Source organism: Dermacentor silvarum, chromosome 4 (assembly GCF_013339745.2).
Source record: "Dermacentor silvarum isolate Dsil-2018 chromosome 4, BIME_Dsil_1.4, whole genome shotgun sequence".
In the NCBI taxonomy this organism is placed as follows: domain Eukaryota; kingdom Metazoa; phylum Arthropoda; class Arachnida; order Ixodida; family Ixodidae; genus Dermacentor; species Dermacentor silvarum.
The window spans coordinates 36,177,272-36,196,039 of NC_051157.2; the positions used below are offsets into that span (position 1 = coordinate 36,177,272).

Sequence of the window (18,768 nt, forward strand, 5' to 3'; positions counted from 1 at the left end):
TTGGCACCGAATGCACAGCAACAGTGCTCCACGCATGCAGCAGCCTTTCTCCAGCACATGCTATCACCCGCAGACGCTGACGCATCCGGTGCTGAGTGCAAAAGTGATTACATCTCATATGCCTGAAGGCGATCAATCGAGATTATGGCCCCATCACGAAAATCTACGCCCTGGCGCCAAATCCGCATGCACTGCCTTTCGGGTGGCACCAAAACCAGCGTTCTTGAAGCAAGGGGCACGTATTCCCGGACAATTGCTCAATCAAGGCCCGATGTGTGTCAGTCCATGCTGCAGCCGCCATCTCGAGCACCATAAACAAGTCCCCATCGGTGGGACGTGAATTTTTGTTTTTGCTGCACTTTTCTAACCGAGACGCACATTATGCACAGCACTAGGTGCATAAAAATCGTCGTCACATGTCGGTAGCAACGTACCACTTCAAACGGGCGATCAACAAACAAAATGGTGGCCATGACTTGTTTTCAGTGCACGCAATCACTTCCGGCACTTGGTTGTTTTTGTAAACAAAAATGGCGGCGCCCATGCAAGCGTAATGTGGTGATATTTTATGCAATTTTAGTGAAAAGCAAACACATTTGAGCACACTTTGGAGCCTGCTAGCCTTGCACGAGTAGGTAATACGTGGGGTTAGGTTATGGCAGGTTTCTGTGCTGCGGGATTATAGTTCAGCGACATTTTGTTGTTGAGATCTAAGATATGCATTGAATCCTGTGGGTGTGCGCCAGGGATACGAAAATATTTCATTGTTGCGAGAATTTTGTTGTCGCAGGATTTCATTAATGTGGGTTCCGACTGTATATCATCAACTTGCACAAGTATATTTCAACATACTTTTTTTCGTGTGTAAAATTATGCGTTCCAAAAACACTTTCAGTCCCCTTATTTCAGCTTTCAATACATAACTAGCTGGAGCACCAGAAGATTGAGCTGCACCGAAAAGCCAGCCCATTGGCATCATAGAAATCATGATGATGTATGGTGTTTCATGGTGCAAAGACCAATCTTGGCCAAAGAGTGCCAAGTAATAGAAATAATAAGACTCTACAAGTTTATCTGAAGAACTTTACTGATACTGGCAGGTACAATCACCGTGCAAGAAAGCACTAAAGCTGGATAATAATTTTCCGCAACAAATCTAAAGGGTGAGTGTTACAATCAAGGGAGTCACATTTTTTTTTTTGATGACAGCAAGAATCTTGTACACATTACAATCAAGGGCATGTCAGCACGTTCACCTATGAACTTGCCCAATGTGTTATGAACTTTATAATGTTATGAGCAAATGTCATGTGGTTTAAATGGACACTAAAGGAAGACGCTAAGTTGAGCTAGAGTGATAGCAATGTTTAATATCTGTCCACATCTGTTCTATGCTGTAATAAGGGCAAAGGAAGACACTATGGTGAGTCAGATGTCCACACGTAGAAGGTATTGCACTCCTGCAACTAGCATTAATAAGTGGTGTGAAGGAGCAGCATCAGTAACTTATGTGGTTTATGTAGAAAAATCCCACAAAAGCAGTGAAACAGCATTCCCTTTCATGCTCAAATTCAATGCAATTATCCTTTTATTATCTGCAGGCGGTTTATCGCCAATTATAAACAGGACATTTGATGCCAACTGGGAACTGTTTCACATTTTCATAGTGACACCTCCAATCTTGTCCTATGTGTTTATCTGCTGCTTATGAAAGCTCATTTCTTGATAAGAGTTACACTTGGGACACCTAGGAGTAATTCCCATATATTCAAAAGCATCTTGTTCAAAAACACTGGCTAGAGCCTCAAACTTCACTAGTTCACCTACTGTTCATCCCTTCATCTATCACTGAAGCTTAACCTAAGCTTCGCCTCGCTTGCCTTTTTTATTTTTTAGCAGCTCTGGCCAAATACAAGTTAAGTTTGTGCTTACCGTCTTCTGCTCCTCTTTTGTGCGCTTAGGCAGGCCAGTGTTGATAACATTGTTTTTCTTCAGTGCAGCAGGGTTAAACACTGTGCGTGACAGGTTTCCAGCAATGGGGTTGAACACGGCAGACTGCAAGGACATAAGGATTAAAGGGTAAGTGACTTCAAAGATGACTTTACCTTATACAGTAAAATCTCAGTGATACGAATCTCGTGGGGTCACGAGAGATATTGTATCACCCAAAATTTGTGTCATCAATACATACACAAAATCAAGAAAAAGTAAATTTATTTTTAGCAGAAAGAATTCCTAATAGTGGAACCCCGTTGATACGTTCCTCGCTGTTGCGTTTTCCCAGCTGCTATGTCGCGTTTTCGCGGTCCCAACCTAAATCTTACACTGCCTTTCCTGTATTAAGTCCTTGGGACTCCACACACTTCTTCCAGCGGTGCTGCCATTGTTGGAAGCATTCCGAGAAGGCCTCTTTTAGAATGAAGTTTAGCTCAGCTGTCGTTGCAGCCATAATGTCCTCTCTTGTCTGAAATCGCGCTCCTTTCAATGGCCTCTTGATTTTGGGAAACAGCCAGAAGTCGCAGGGGGTCATATCAGGAGAGTAAGGAGCCTGTTGAACTACAGGAGTCTGGTTTTTTGTCAAAAAAGTCTGAATCAAGTGCGAGGAATGTGCAGGAGCATTGTCGAGATGGATGCGCCAATTTCCTGTTCACCACAACTCCGGTCTCTTGTGCCGCACAGCATCACGTAGGCGACGGAGGACGTCCCTGTAGTACTCTTTGGTGGTTGTTTGATCCTGTGGTGTGTACTCGTGGTGTGCCACACTGCGGGAGTCAAAGAAAGCAGTCAGCATCACTTTGACGTTGCTGCGCACTTGGTGGGCCTTCTTTGGTCTTGGTGACGCTGAATGCTTCCACTGTGACTGGGATTCGCGGCAAGGCTGCCACGGCAGCAAGTGAAGATTACTGATTTTTTTGCTACCTACCCGCAAATAAAGCCTGTCTGAGTGCGTGCGTTTTAGAGCATCGTGACGTAGTTATTTTCCAGCCGTTTAAGTAGCCGTTTAGGTGGCATTGGTGGTTGTTTCGCACATTGTTTAGTGCGTACCTAAACGTTGTTCCCGGTCGAATACGTATTAATGGGTTTTGACTGTAGCGCGTTTTTAATAGGCGATAACCCAAATGAGCCGCCATTCCCTGCTGCCAGCGGCGCAAAGTGAGCGTCACGTTTCGCTCAGGCAGCATCTTATTCCGCCTTCGCCCACCAGCTTGATTTCGTTTTGGTTTCCCTTTGCGGTCATAAAACACTACTCAATAGGAAAACAACAAACACTAGAGCCCCACCAGCTCGATGCACGTCGGCGCCTCATGTCGCAACAGTTCTTGCCAAGTGGGCATATCAAAACTTCCCGCCAAAATGCCCCGACCAAAGAAGCAGCAGACCCAGGCCGAATTCAAGGAGCGCAAACATAAGCTAGCCAAAGTTGCAAAAACAATGCAGTTAAACCTGGATATGACAAAATTGACAAGTTCCCGAAAAACTTCGTTATAAAGAGGATTTCGTTATATGCAGGTTCGGCACGAAAATTCGAAAAAGAAACGCTTATCGTATTTACTCGATTCTAACGCGCCGTCGATTGTAACGCGCACCCGTTTTCCGTGACCAAAAGAGAGGAAAGAAAATCTTTTACAGTACCACGCACCTCATGCTTTCATACAGAAATACAACTGTCGCTCAAGATTTACTCCCAATACACTAAAGTTGTGATGAACAAAAAAGTCCCAGTTTCGCCCGAAAGGCGAAGCATCAATTCAAACAGCAAATTAGCAGACAGCTATACGAAGTAAGGATAGTAGTTTTATCGGCCGTATAAACTTGTAAACATTCACTGTTTAACTAAATTGGTAGACTAATGCCTAAGCACACGTACTACAGCACATGGTCGAAGCTACGGGAGCTAGGCTCGAAATGCGTAGGAGGCCGCCATATTGAAATGCTGATGGTGATATGGTAGCGCAAATTTAGGGTCGTACTCGATTCTAACGAGCAGGCAATTTTTGGACCCGTTTTATCGAGAAAAAAAAAGTGCGAGTTAGATTCGAGTAAATAGGGTAAGTAAGCAAAAGGGTAACAGACGGCAGAACTCACCAAAAACATTTAATTCGCGGTAAAAAACTGCGTGATTTTGCTTTGTTGTTTGTTCATGATGCACGGCAGCACCGACCGTTTGTACATCAATGAGCACAATGCTGCTCCATCATCGGTTACTGCGCAGAGACTTGCGCAGTAACCGATGATAACGGAAGAAAAAAAAAAAAAAAAAACCTTATTTTTTTCTTTGGTAACATCAACTAGAAAAGGAGAGTGCCGGCTTGGCGGGCTAAGCCAGCTGCAGCAAGTGGCAGGATCAGGTTTGAAGGAAGGGAGGGGGAAAGGTCACGCCCGTGGTGGCAAGATTGCCATCGAGGGATGCAGGCCCGCCTCGCGCACGCTCGCACCCACGCACACGTGCGCTCGCTCTCGCCTCGCAGTCGCCGTGAATTCGAGCACACCAAGCCAGTCACTTCGCATTCCTGTCACGGCAGAGAAGGTGCTTCCGGTTGCTGCTCGCGCAAAAATGACAAAATTTGGGGCGAAATCTCTAGGTTGTCGGAGGGGAAAATTCGTTATTTTGAGGGGGTCTCCCGCTGCCACTTCATTACGTAGAGGTCTCAAATACATGTGCTTCTATGGAGTAACGGCAAGGAATAGAAAAACTTCGTTATATCCAGGAATTTGTTATATGGAGGTTTGTTATAAGCAGGTTTAACTGTAATTTGAGTCTGGGGCTGCTCAGCCCCACCAGCTCCAAGCACTTTGGTCGTCTCGTGCTGCAACGATTCGCGCAACACTTTGCATTACGTAAATGTCAACTACAATTGAGCATGCAAAATTCTTTTTGTGAATTCAAATCATATGTTTTCTCGGTTAGTAAGTTTTTTCTTCTCGCATATTTTCCCAAAATATATGAGCAAGGTTCTACTGTTTGTCATGTTTTAAAATGAAATTTCGCACAAAAGTAGCACATTGTCCACGTCTGTCTTTCAGCTCAGCACTATGATGCTTGTGTTAAACCAAGAAGCCCAAAGGTGTGTGCTCATCATTTCTGGACGCGGACACCTTCTCACCTTCTCGACAGGGGGTGCACCTAGCCGATCCTTGATGTTCTTGGTGGGTAATGCCTCCGTCGTACCAGTGGCTGCTGTGGCACCGTTGGTGGGCTGGTTAGCCATGCCAGAATTTCCACCGGAAGCAACAGATGCAGCGGAAGTGTCCTGCACAGATCCACTGCCATTCGCCGTAGGCACTGCATTTCGGTCCTTGTTGTGCCAGAAGACCTTGATGAAACGGTTGTTCAGCACTGCCTCCGTACACCGATACGCAGCGTTGGCTTCAGCGTGGTTCGAGAAACGAATCAGGGCTGCCTCAGGATCCCCGTCGTAGCATACCTGAAGTGTGCAATGCAAAAATGCCTGTTACTACAGCAGCTCTGCGATGGCAGGGACCAATGAATAACGCAAGAGAGCTGATACCCATTCTTCACACTGTTTAAACTCATTCAACCACAAAATTTTGAACATTACCTGAACTCGGTAGGTGTTTTGACAACCTCATTCATGCCAGTTTGAGAAACAGTGGTGTTCACTCAGTGCAGTTGAACCTCATTATAATTATGTTGCATTTGACATGAAAATACCTTAGTTTATCTCATATTTATTATAAGCATATATTCTTTGCATGCTAATATCAACGATAAATATTTTAGATTTACTTCTTCATATCCATGTTACTTCATGTCACGATTCAACTGCCTCTATTACTGTTTCCTATGAAAAGTGGCAAGCCAATGCAAACTAAAGCTCTGAAAGGGTTAAGTTCTGTAACACACTTAGGAGTGTATAAATGCAATGTTTTGTTCTTATTTCTTCATCACATTTTTATTTTTGTTGATAGCAAATGATGCACAATGTTCTACTTGGTGCCATGTGGATTACACAGGTTCTACAAATGAATGAACATATTGTTTACGCAAAGTGCAAGCTATTTTGTTCTTCTACATTCACTGAAGGAGAACAAAAGGCTTCTACTGCCACAGCCAATGCAAACAACGAGTGTGTTTCTTGGCAGTATTGTTTATGTAAGCATTATGCCTTCGAGCAATCTCGTTAATTCGAACACGCTTAATTCGAACTTTCGGTTTACTTGAACTGACGCTGCGGTCCCGTCAAAGTTATGTGTATTCCAATGGGCGAGAACGCTCAATAATTCGAACGCGAAAGCATTTGGACGGTTAATTCGAACATACGGCATACTGACAATGCCCTCAGCAGCGCGCCAAATCACGCGGTGGTGCCTCCGACTGGCATTGCTCCAACCCCGCAATAGAGCAAAAGCTTAGGGAAGACCCCTCAACGCCGTGCAGAGAAAAAGAAAAAAAAAAAAAAAAAAAAAGCAGCGGAAATTTCACTCTCAAATGCAAGGTCGCCGTTTCACCGTTACGCTGGAATACTTGTGTACATGCTGACGTCTCAGCCAACGCTGCGGCTGCGGCGCAGAGGGAAAAACAGTGGAGGAGGCCCAGTCCGGCCAACTTCCTGATAACGGCAGAAAACGAAACTTCAGGGAGCAGGCTAAGCTGGCGCCAGACAGGTGGGAGTGGCGGTGCCGGCACAGTGACGGATGCGCACGGAGACAGTCGCAGGTGGGGGAGCTACAAGAATTGCGAGGGAGGGAGAGGGGAGCCACCGAAGCCACTGCCACCAAAGCAACGGCGTTGCCCAGGCCAAATCCGATTCTCTGCTGCCCTCCTCCCTCACCTTCGAAGGTCTCCGCGCTCGCGCGAGCCCATTGCCGTGCCGGCGCCGCCCGCTTCCTGAAGTTTCATTTTCTGCTGTTATCGAGAAGCGAGCGTTGGCCAGCGTGGGCAGTTTAGTGGCCCTCGCTCGCTATGTGCTTGCGCGCTGCATTTCACGACTAGCAGCGTTCGTACATCGAGCTATGGCCGAGGCACGAATACCACAAAAATAAGTCCTTCCTTTATTTCGAACAAATTTTTGGGCTCCTTCGAGTTCGAATTATCAAGATTCGACTGTATAATATAGAAGAAACCTCAGTGCCGGTGTCTATGATAGCTGCAAGAACCATGCAAACTATAGGTAATACAAAGAACTGCCTAAACTTTGCCCACATCTCTTCAAACGACTTTGCGACATGGCAAACTGATCATATTCAACAACAAAACTGCGTTAAAAAAAAATAAATACTGGGGTTTTACGTGACAAACTCACAATCTGATTACGAGGCATTTTGTAGTGAGGTACTCAAGATTAATTTTGATCACATACAGTAAAATCTCGTTACTACAAACCCCATCAGATTTATGAACTTTTCAGGAATCCCCTGCTGACTTCTTATAGTTTCAATGTAAAAATATTTCAGTATTACGAACTTCAGAATATTGAACTTTTCAAAATAACGATGGTTATTCAGTTTCCGTGTCATGTTAACAACGCCTCAGTACTACGAACTCATATTCCAAAATCTGGGATTCTTAGATTTCTGTGCATCCAGTCACGACAGCTGAAACAGGAGGCTAGCAGACGACAAGGCGCAGAAAGCAGACGTCACGGCGCACGGGTCCGGAAAACCTGAGACGGCGCCTGAGGAAAAAAACTACGCTGGCACGCAACATCGGCGCGTCGGAAAGCCGGGCGGCTGCCTATCGAAAGGCCAATCGCCCATGATAATCACTGCACAAGTTCCGAAAAAGACTCGAAAGCAGCGCAACGATCACGCGAACTGGTGACAGCGGCATGTCACAAGGGAAGCGGCTGTTGCCCACATGTGTATACAGGTTCTTTCGCACACGCCTTTTCTGTACCACCTAACCCTCAAATGACACGCCGACGCACGTTGCAATGGATCCGTTCCTGGTTAAGGACAGTGCCCTTGCGCTCGACAGCGGCGCAGTGTGCCCGAAGCCCCGCGTGGATGGATATTCTAACAACGCAGCTCAGTAGAACAGCGGGACCAGCGGCGCCGCTGAAGGCGTGCATCGGGTCGGGCATCACCGCAAGATACTTTCGCGCTCGACTCGCACTTTTTCGTTCCAAGGCAGGGTAACAGGGGGTGAGCTCAGCAGTCAGGCGAGCCGTTCTTTCTGAGAAGGTCCCGAAGTGGCGATCGTCACGAGCAGGACCGTTCGAACACTAGCTGAGGCGACAACGCATCAGGTTTTGGAGCGCATGTTCCGCCCAGACAAGTGTCACCTAGCAACGGAGGCGCGTCTCTTCCTTCTTTCGCCCTTCTTTCCGCGCCCCTCTTTCGCGCTTTCTGTGGCCGTAGTAGCTACACGCGCGGAGAAATTTAACCTTCGTGCTCGCAAGGTTGCCACACGATCAAACTTCGTACTTTCAGGGCAGTGCCATTTACACGCGCTTGCACTTTAATATAGTTAAGGTGTCCGCCTCGAGCGAGACAGTTGCGGTGTCCACGGCAAGGATTGTAAAAATAAACAAACAAGAAACATTGCGCTTTGGAGGCGACATGGAGCTTCCTTTTTGTCGGTAGTTTTCTCAGCGTCAGCATCTATTTTGAATGCGTCACTCCTATTACACGGTGCTTCGGTGGTGCATGAATAGCAACTGCGCAGGCTGAGAGCCAACAGCGACGTCTTCGTGGATAGCTCATATGACGACAACTTATGAACTGATAAGTTAATGGGCGGAATGTTTAATTTCGGGGCTTTCACTATAACGACTTTTCAGAATAACGAACCATTTACCACGGTCCCCTGAAGTTCGTTATATCGAGATTTTACTCATCATCAGCCTATATTTATGTCCACTGCAGGACGAAGGCCTCTCCCTGCGATCTCCAATTACCCCTGTCTTGCGCTAGCGTATTCCAACTTGCGCCTGCGAATTTCCTAACCTCATCATCCCACCTGACTTTCTGCCGTCCTCGACTGCGCTTCCCTTCTCTTGGTATCCATTCTGTAACCCTAATGGTCCACCGGTTATCTATCCTACGTATTACATGGCCTGCCCAGCTCCATTTCTTCCGCTTAATGTCAACTAGAATATCGTCTACCCCCGTTTGTTCTCTGATCCACACCGCTCTCTTCCTGTCTCTTAACGTTACTCCTAAGATTTTTCGTTCCATTGCTCTTTGTGCGGTCCTTAACTTGTTCTCGAGCTTCTTTGTTAACCTCCAAGTTTCTGCCCCGTATGTTAGCACCGGTAGAATGCAATGATTGTACACTTTTCTTTTCAACGACAGTGGTAAGCTCCCAGTCAGGATTTGGCAATGCCTGCCGTATGCACTCCAACCCAATTTTATTCTTCTGTAAATTTCTTTCTCATGATCAGGGTCCCCTGTGAGTAATTGACCTAGATAAACATAATCCTTTACAGATTCTAGAGGCTGACGGGCGATCCTGAATTCTTGTTCCCTTGCCAGGCTATTGAACATTATCTTTGTCTTCTGCATATTCATCTTCAACCCAATTCTTGCACTTTCTCGATGAAGGTCCTCAATCATTTGTTGTAATTCCTCTCCATTGTTGCTCAATAGGACAATGTCATCTGCAAACCGAAGGTTGCTGAGATATTCGCCATCGATCCTCACTCCTAATCCTTCCCAGTCTAAGAGCTTGAATACTTCTTCTAAGCATGCAGTGAATAGCATTGGAGAGATTGTGTCTCCTTGCCGGACCCCTTTCTTGATAGGTATCTTTCTACTTTTCTTGTGGAGAACCAAGGTAGCTGTAGAATCCTTGTAGATATTTGCCAAGATATTCACGTATGCCTCCTCCACTCCTTGATTACGCAATGCCTCTATGACTGCTGATATCTCTACTGAATCGAATGCCTTTTCATAATCTATGAAAGCCATATAGAGAGGTTGATTGTACTCCGCAGATTTCTCGATTACCTGATTGATGGCATGGATATGGAGATTTTACTATATGGTCTTTAATGTGGACAGAAACTTAAGTACACAAGAGTTCTTGCATTTCGCCCTCACCGAACCACAGTCGCAGCAGCCGACATCGAACCCGTCATCTCGAGCTCAGCAACGCCATAGCCATTGGGCTACCAAGGTAGGTTGAAAAACTGTGTTATTCAGGAAACAGTGCACGGAGCGGAGTCTTCTTGGCTTCATACATTAGAAAAATATGATGGCTTGGAAAAAAAGGCAAATAAAGTATAATAAGCAGAGCCACACGAACCCCGTCTTAAGCGACACACATAAAGACCAGACAAATCCATGTACTACTTATTATTCCCGCAGTAACTGAGCAATCCCAGCACCAGAGTTCCCTGTAGTAATTTTCATAGGAAACTCTAGGCCTCATGCCACAAACTTGCTTTTGAGATCTTGAACTCAATTATTATTAATGCAGAGCATGGCTCACCTGAAGGTTGACTATGTTTCCAAAGCGCGAGAAGTGGTTGTTCAGTTGAGTGATTGTGTTGAGAGCTCGTGGCACCTTGCGCACTTCAAGCTCGCACCGGTCGTAGTGGTTAGCCGCCCGGTTATTGATGCCACCGCGACCGTAGTCCATGCGACCCCGCCCGCCACTGCCGTGCATGCCCCTGTTCCAAAGAGAGAGATCATAAAGAACTTGGCTCCACCCAGCTACTTCAAACACTGCACAGTGCTCGTTAGAGCACTAAATTCTAGGGGTGTGCAAATATAGAATATCCCCGAACCAAATTAAATAGTGAACGTTCAAATACAGTGGAATCTCGTTGATATGATTCTGCATAATACGTTTTTCGGGAGAATAAGTTTTTTTGTTTTCGTGATAATATGATTTTTGGATGATACGCTTTATTTTCCGGTTCCTATGAAGATCGTATCGAGATTCCACTGTAATTCGATTTGTGAATCGAATATCTACTATTCGATTTTTCGAGTATTCAATATATTCGGTGTAGAGACCCACGCAGTGCCACATGTAGCGTGTGCCGCGGAGCCCTTTGTGCTCAATGCTGCCAAAGCAAGCGTTTCACTTCGTTCTCTTCACAAAAAGAGTAACAAGGGCGCCGCAGATGAGCCGCCTCGACTGATGTGGTAGCAGACTTCGTCACTGCGAGAGCTCCCCGACGCTGGCCCGACACTGTCATCGCACGCACAGTGCCAGAACGCCACAATTCACAGAACGACACTGTGTTGCCCGGGGCCGCCTCTGTCAGTAAAAGGTTCGTCCAGGTCGACAGGACCGATCAAAATGATAACGCGGAGCAGACAAAGGGAACGTCAACAAAAGCAGCGCATATTTCGTAAAGTGCGAAAGCCGCCAATAGGCAAGCAGATAGTGTTGAACACACCACGTCGACGAACTTCATGCTACTTCGAGGGCCATCAATCTAACCTGCACGTGTTATCTCGGTACTGATCACTCATGAGCCACTCGTATGAACATATAAGCGGCAAGCATTCCACTACGGTTTCCGACCCGTTACCACATTGGCCAGCGGCAAATTTTCGAACACACTGCCTCGGCCATTAAGCCTAATCGGTGCAGCTTCATCAGGCACAGGCGACTAAAGTTCCGGTTTAGTGCCGAATCCACGCAGATCTATTTGCAGCAGTCGCGCAACACTCGGAAAGCCAACAAACTGCCTTGCAAATGAAAGCGAGAGACGTTCATTAGTTTCAGAGGTAAAAAGGCACTTAACCCTATTCAACAAAAATTATACTGATAAAAAAAATATTTTCCAGACCTTCATAAACTAGGAGTGAGGTGTAATCAGTGATGGTATACTAATTTGGTGTTCCCTTTCATATGAGTAAACCCTACTGTATATCTTGATTTCTATGGACGAAAGTCACTGATATGTTGCCATATTCATGTTACGTGATGCTAGAACTCTCGAGTATGTGCAGCACCATATTTTCTCGCTCAAAATTTGTACACATTAAATCTTGTAAAAACAATTCAGAGCCCTTTGACTACTGTGAAGATGGAAGCCAGCGAAGCTGTGACTATGGTGGGTCTGCTATAGTGAATTTATATATTATCATTATTGACTAAATTGGGCGTCTTCGGCATGTTCGTCAAAGAGCAAGGACATCGGCGTCTTGTTTTCGCCCGGCACGATGGCCAAGTAGTGCGTTCGCTGCGCCAAGTCCACCCCATCGCCATAGACTAGCGTATGAGCCACAGCGTTCAAAGCCGCGGCACACTGCACGGCATCGTCAGGATCCCGAAAGATGTGGTTTAATGAGCGTCCGTCCCATAGCGAGTCCATAGGGCAGATGCCACCGCCGAGCATTGCGACACTTGTGAAAGAGGCATTGGCGGTGGTAAGGGGTATAACATGGGCCATCCATCATCGGTTTTGACACCTGTGCTAAGGCACAGCTGGAAGAAAACCGCCCCGCACATGGAACCAAAGCAAATGCTGATGATCATAGCTTTTTCTACACGTGGACATGATTCTGGCGAACCTAATCCTTTAATAGCTTCGCTGTAAAAATTTTCTGAAAATCAATTTCGAAATCTAATATTCAGTATTCACACACCCCTACTAATTTCTATAATTGTCAGTAAAATGACAAGCAATATGCTTGTGATACTGATGTAAGATCACAAGCTCAATAACAGTTTGGTAAGAAAAAGAAACGCATGCTTGTGCACTACTCTAGCGAAAGCGTCTTCTTTGACAATGAACAAACCTTTCATTTTTTTTAATGGCCACTAAATACATACATATGAAAGACAGCACAAGCAAAACGTGCTACTGTTTAACCACACACACTTAACTTTTGAGTTACACTTTGTGGCCAAATGTCTAAACAAAGTTTATTACGCTTTACCAAACGAAATTGAAGAATTTTTAAGCACGTCGTGAAATTTTCATGAGTTTTCAAGGCCTTGAATATGGCACTTTGATATTCAAGCATTTCGAAATGTTTTGAGGAACACCATGAAGATTGCCCAGGGCAACATAGCAGGCATGGCTGCAGACATGAAGGGGAGAACCTGCCAATAGGCCGTAACGTTGCTATCCACAAGGGTGCAACAAACTGTCTATGCTTATGGGGCAGCTCCTTGTCCTCTCTGCTCGCAGTCAAGTGCCCCTTCTCCCTGATTTTCAAACAATGCCAACGAAAACTGCACACAGGGCAAGAGAGATCATAGCATCCTGTTTACAAGACAAGCATGCAGCATCAATTATAAACTTCTTCGCCAACCTCTGCCGACTAATTGAAGAATGGCAATCACCGAGGCTGCAACAACCATTTCATCTGCTATGCTTTCTTTGTTAAAAAATAAACCAAGAAAATTATTATTATTATTTTTTTTTTTTGCTATGCCAATCTTCAACGACAATTTACTTCTAGAAGATTTTGTGCTTCCAACAGCTGCTGTGTGAATTGTTCAATGTTAAAACTGTGTTGAGTGTCAGTGTTTATAGTGTATGTATCCCCACATGGTGAAATGTTCCCCTCTCTAACTTGGACCTGTACTGGTCTGCAGAACTGCATAAATAAAATAAACTTTGCACAATGCATCTGGGATCGGTGAAGCCTCTGCTCAGTTTTCCTCTCTCTCAATCGTTGCAAACAATGTTGCACAAGATAAAAGGAATTTGACTACTGACCCCCTTCCATAGCGTGGCCCTCCCTGTGAGCCCCCAGGGTGATGAGGGTGATGATGGTGAGGCGGTGGTGGGGGCGGCCCTCGCATGGGTGGCGGTGGACCCTGGGGTGGTGGAGGGGGAGGGGCAGCAGACAGCGTGCCTCCTTCGTCGGTGGGTGCAAGACCTGGAGGTGGAGGACCCATTGGCGGACCGAGAACAGTGCGCCCGGGCGGAGGCGGCGGCGGAGGCTGACTCAAGTCCGCTGCATCGAGGTCAACGTCGCCATAGTTATCACTGTTAAGGGACACTAAAGAGAAAAATTGGTTGAGCTTTACCAATAAATTATGCTTATACAATACCAAAACAAAGCCACCCTTACTGTGAGAGGATAAGTAAGACGAAATGCAAAAATAACAAGTGGTGACACCATCTTGAGTTCCTGCACCAGCTCACCACTCCCTAACCATAGTGAGCCACTCCCTAACCATAGTGAGCCACTCCCTAACCATAGTGAGCCACTATGGTTAAAAAGAAGGTACTTGAAACCCTTGACATTATTACACTGACGCACCAATGCTAGGGTTTCAGCAAAAAAACTTTGGCCTTCATTTATTCTTCAGTAATCAATGAGTTCCTGCAAAATTAATGAAAACTGAGTTTTGAAGGAGCACTTATCAGTCTAAACTAATTTATTGTTTCGCTTTGTGTCCCTTAAATGGTGAAAAACAAAAAGGAACAGAACTTCATCCAGTAGGGCACACACTGCCCACATGCCTGGCCAAGAATAGGGCAGAAGAAACAATAAAAATCACACAAAAAGAGAGAGAAAGACAAACCAAGGACACTCGAAACAGCCTTATATAAAGCACCAGGACTATTAATGATAAAGAATTCTAGTGCAATCATCTTTATTTTAGCCTAATATCAACATTACCTCAAAAGAGAGATATATGTTCACTATTGAAAGCAGTATCGTTACAGTAAAAGCAATGCTAAACACAACTCCACGGTAGTGGGACCAAAAAGTGGCTTTAGTGAAACTGAACCTATGCAATTATATTACGGTCCAACTAAAGTCAAGCCCACTTACAACAATCCCAGATATAATGATCTATCGGTTATAACGACCACATTTTACGAAATTTACAATTTTTTTACCAGGCTTATTGAAACTGCATCCAGATATAACGAACATTTTCAAAAGCGATATACTTTTACAACAAATAAATTAGTTCAACATTAGAGGCCAGTACGGTGGCACCCTACCACCAATTTCCATACGGCACCAATTTCGGAAGCTACAACGGCAGCACTCCTGTGTTCGCGCAGTTCTCCATGTGGCACCGCGTGCACTACTTTATGCACTATCGCGGCCAGTATGAGCTACAATGAGAAAGCAAGTGTCAAAGCGGTCACGCGTTGTTTGAGGACCAATTAGAACCAATGGCACATTTCACTCTTTAGATGGTGTTTTTAACGGAAGCTTGCAGTTAGATGTGAAAAAGTGCCGGGAACAAAAAAGAAGGTACTGAAAATCATTTTTTCGCACCAAGGTCGTGTATACCTAACTGCTTGGCATGTAATCAACTCACAACCTTTCCTCATTTGATGTGGCGGTGCCCCCGCTTACGCGTCTCCACAAGGAAGCATCACGTCAACGAGACGGACTTCTTCAAGTGCATCACAAGCTCAGACCTTGCGCACCAACTCCGGGCGGTCCGGGAGCCTGTGAAACAATCGGGAACCCAAAGGTTCCCGAGCCCTTCGCGGGCAATGCCCTCGGCACGTTCCCAGGAACCCTCTTCCCAGGACGCCAATAAAGTTCATCTGTTCGTCTGTCTGTCTAAGGTGGTGTCGAATCGAAACTGCTGACGCCAGCTACAGTGTCATTAATTTTTGCACATTTTGATGGGCAAATGAACTATTGATACTACGACCACTTTTTGCGGAACTATAGAGCGCGTTATAAGCAGGTTTGACTGTAGAAGGAATCATTAACTACATTATTGACACTCTTTAAGACCAATTTGGGGAAAGAAATTGTACAGTATAGTTTTGTTTAATAGACTCCAGTTAATTCTATCTTTCCGTTAATTCGATTCCAATTGAAGGTTCCCGCTAGCGTCGATGCATTTCTATGGGCCCAAAATTAGCCTTCATGGGATAATTCGAACTTGACTGGTAAGCACGCACATGCCCGACTCCCATGGTGATCCCAATAGCAACCTCTTTAGTGGCAGCGTCTGTCTCAGTGGAGCTTAGAGGATAGTGAATGTGTTGAACACCCGTCATTATCCCGTCAAAAACGTCTATCTTCGGCCTGCCCTAAGATTTTTAAGCAATAACCATAGTTCACAATGTCTGATTACGGTATTTACGCAATTCTAACATGTGCCTTTTCTTTTTCACAATAAAGTTGGGCCAGAAATTGCCTTCGCAGTGAAATCAGATACGAAAACAAAACTGCCTATGCAGCGTTTGTATGCTTTACCGCATAACATGTATGTACTGCGGCGAAGCCGACTATAGGACATTGGCTGCCATCTTGGAACACATATCAGACCCTTGCCCATTTTCTTGCTAGGAAATCGGGTGCGTGTTAGATTTCTACTTTGTTTAGCTTTAATGTCATTTCTACGTAAGTTCTCTATGTTGGACAGATAGAAAGTGGGTGTGTGTTTGATTCGGGGGCGTGTTAGACTTGGGCAAATGCTGCCAAATTAATCGGCGGTGTGTTTTGGGCGTTTCTTTCTGCATCTTGTTTAATTCAACCCACCGGATAATTTTATCAATTTCGTCGGTCTCATCGGGTTCGAATTAACAGAAGTTGATTGTATATAAAAAGACACCTAAGCAGAATCAAGGCACTACTGTTAAAGGTCCACTGCAACAAGATTTTCGACTTTTTTTTTTTTAAAGTGTAGTTTAAGAGAAGGTATAACTTATCAAGCTGCCTCCCTGAAACACTTTTTGTTTTAAATACAAGTGGATGCATCACAAAAAGCTAGAAAACATAGATGTTCTTTGTATCCAAACTAAAGAAATGAAATAAAAAGACATAAGAGATAGATACATAAAGAAAGAAAACAATGCTGCCATTATCACTAGCCTGAAATGTAGAGAGCCTGCACGACCTCTAAGGTCTGCAGCTACTGCAGCCTGCTGTAGGTCTTGCAGGCCATGCTCTGGCAGATCTGTGTCATATTTGCTAAGAACTGCTAATGCTCTTCTTTTTTAAATCTATTTTCTTGTCCGAACCTCTGTGGCTTTCTGCAACATGCACGAGCAGCTTTCCAGTTAAGGAGAACTCACCCTGCGAAGGGGGCACGGTTGGCACTCCAATCAGCTCCCTGTGGGGGGCCCTGGCTGTGTGGAAGACCGGCGGTGGGCCCCAGAAAGGGGGCGGCCCCACTCTCAGAGGACGCTCCATACCTGGGGCTTCTGGGTTGTATGGCTCTGCAGCAGAAGACGGACACATAATAATAAACTACGACTGTAAAAAAAATTAAACATCCTTCGCAGCTGTATGCCAATCTGACCAACTGATACATCAAAGAAAGCGAAGCTGTATAAGCGAGTTCTCACACTCTTTTTGTCAGAAGTGCTAGGGGTCTAATTTGCTGGCTCTTAGTGATGCTTCATTGCCGATGCCCCCTGGACGTTCTCACCGACACGCTGGTCATACAGCCACATTGGGGCTCCCACATTGACTGTGCTGCTGGCTGCTTTTTACCAACGCAGCTGTACAAACTCCTAGCTAACCTTCAACGTGGAGCCAGTAAAACATGACATGAGATCTCAACAAAAAATACGGATTACATACTGGCTAAATGCAAAACTGTGCAAGGAAGGTGTTGTCTGTTCATGTAAGGTGTGTGCAAGGTAACCACTATTTTAGAATTACTGATAATTGCATTTCAAAGCAGAAATTCAAGATTTCGGTGCAGGTTGCAATGCTGATTGATACCAAGCACGCCGGCCTTCCCGAAGCACAAAAATGGCTGCAAAACTCTAGGCCAACAGCAACGAAACTTTGGACTGCATAAAAAGTTTAGTTTAAGATAATATATAAAAGATCCTCCGTGCAAAATTTGACATCTGAAATATGAGCAGGAGCATCATAAAAAGCTTGCAAAATCAGCCGTTTTTGACACTAAAGGTGAAACGGGAGGGGGGATACAGTAGAACCTCGTTCACACGTTTTCAAGAAATATGCGAAAATAAACGTACGATCCGGGAAAACGTACGATCCGAATCCAGTAAAAATTGAAGCTGACAAGCCCATATTGAGGTACAAGGGCAGAAAACATTTATTTCTTGCAAAACATAGTTACAGTCGAATCTTGTTAATTCGAACTGACGCTGTGGTCCCGTCAAAGTTATGTGTATTTCAATGGGCGAGAACGCTCGATAATTCGAACACGAAAGCATTTGGACGGTTAATTCTAACATAACCGCGCACCGAATATGCTCTCAGCAGCGCGCCAAATCACGTGGCGGCACCTCCGACCAGCATTGCTCCGACACCGCCATAAAGCAAAAGCTCAAAAGAGACCCCTCAACTCCACGCGGAGAAATAAAAAAGAAAGAAAAAAATACCGCGGCGAAAATTTCCTCTCCCAAATGGTAAGGTCGCTGTTTCTGCGTCGTGCCTGGAACATGCGTGTACGTGCCGACGTCTCAGCCAACGCTGCGGCTGCGGCGCAGAGGGAAGCAACGCGGAGGCCCAGTCCAGCCAACGAAACTGCCCACGCCACTGCAGAAAACGAAACTTCGGGGAGCGGGCTAAGCTGGCGCCGGGCCGCCATGGTGGCGGGCGCGCATGGAGATAGTCGAAGGTGAGGGAACTACGAGGAAGTTGACAATGAGGGCGAGGGGAGCCACCGAAGCGACGGAGTTGCCGAGGCCAAATGCGCTTTCCTGCCACCCTCCTCCCTCACCTTCGACGGACTCCGCGCGCTCCCTGAAGTTTCGTTCACTGCTGTTATCAGGATGCGAGAGAGAGAGAGAGATTGTGGTTGTGAAGAGGATGAGACGCTATCGGGATGCGAGCGTTGGCCGGCGTGGGCAGTTTCGTGGCCCTCGCTCGTTATGCGCTTGCACGCCGCGATATTTCACGACTCGCACTTGCACGCCGCGATATTTCACGACTCGCACGTTCGTACGTAGCGCTATGGTGCACAAATACGTCAAA

General features: G+C 45.6%; 1 protein-coding gene across 2 annotated transcripts in view; it reads right to left on the bottom strand.

Annotated features, from left to right (window-relative positions):
- LOC119449781 (RNA-binding protein 26-like) overlaps window positions 1–18,768 on the bottom strand; it is an 86,198-nt gene that overhangs the window by 22,732 nt on the left and 44,698 nt on the right. For both annotated transcript variants that reach the window (XM_037713044.2, XM_037713043.2), the window contains 5 exons: window positions 16,887–17,030; window positions 13,596–13,836; window positions 10,397–10,577; window positions 5,106–5,426; window positions 1,933–2,055 (listed from right to left, as the gene is read on the bottom strand). In XM_037713044.2, coding sequence (XP_037568972.1) covers window positions 1,933–2,055; window positions 5,106–5,426; window positions 10,397–10,577; window positions 13,596–13,836; window positions 16,887–17,030 — 1,010 coding nt within the window. The remainder of the gene's footprint in view (window positions 1–1,932; window positions 2,056–5,105; window positions 5,427–10,396; window positions 10,578–13,595; window positions 13,837–16,886; window positions 17,031–18,768) is intronic.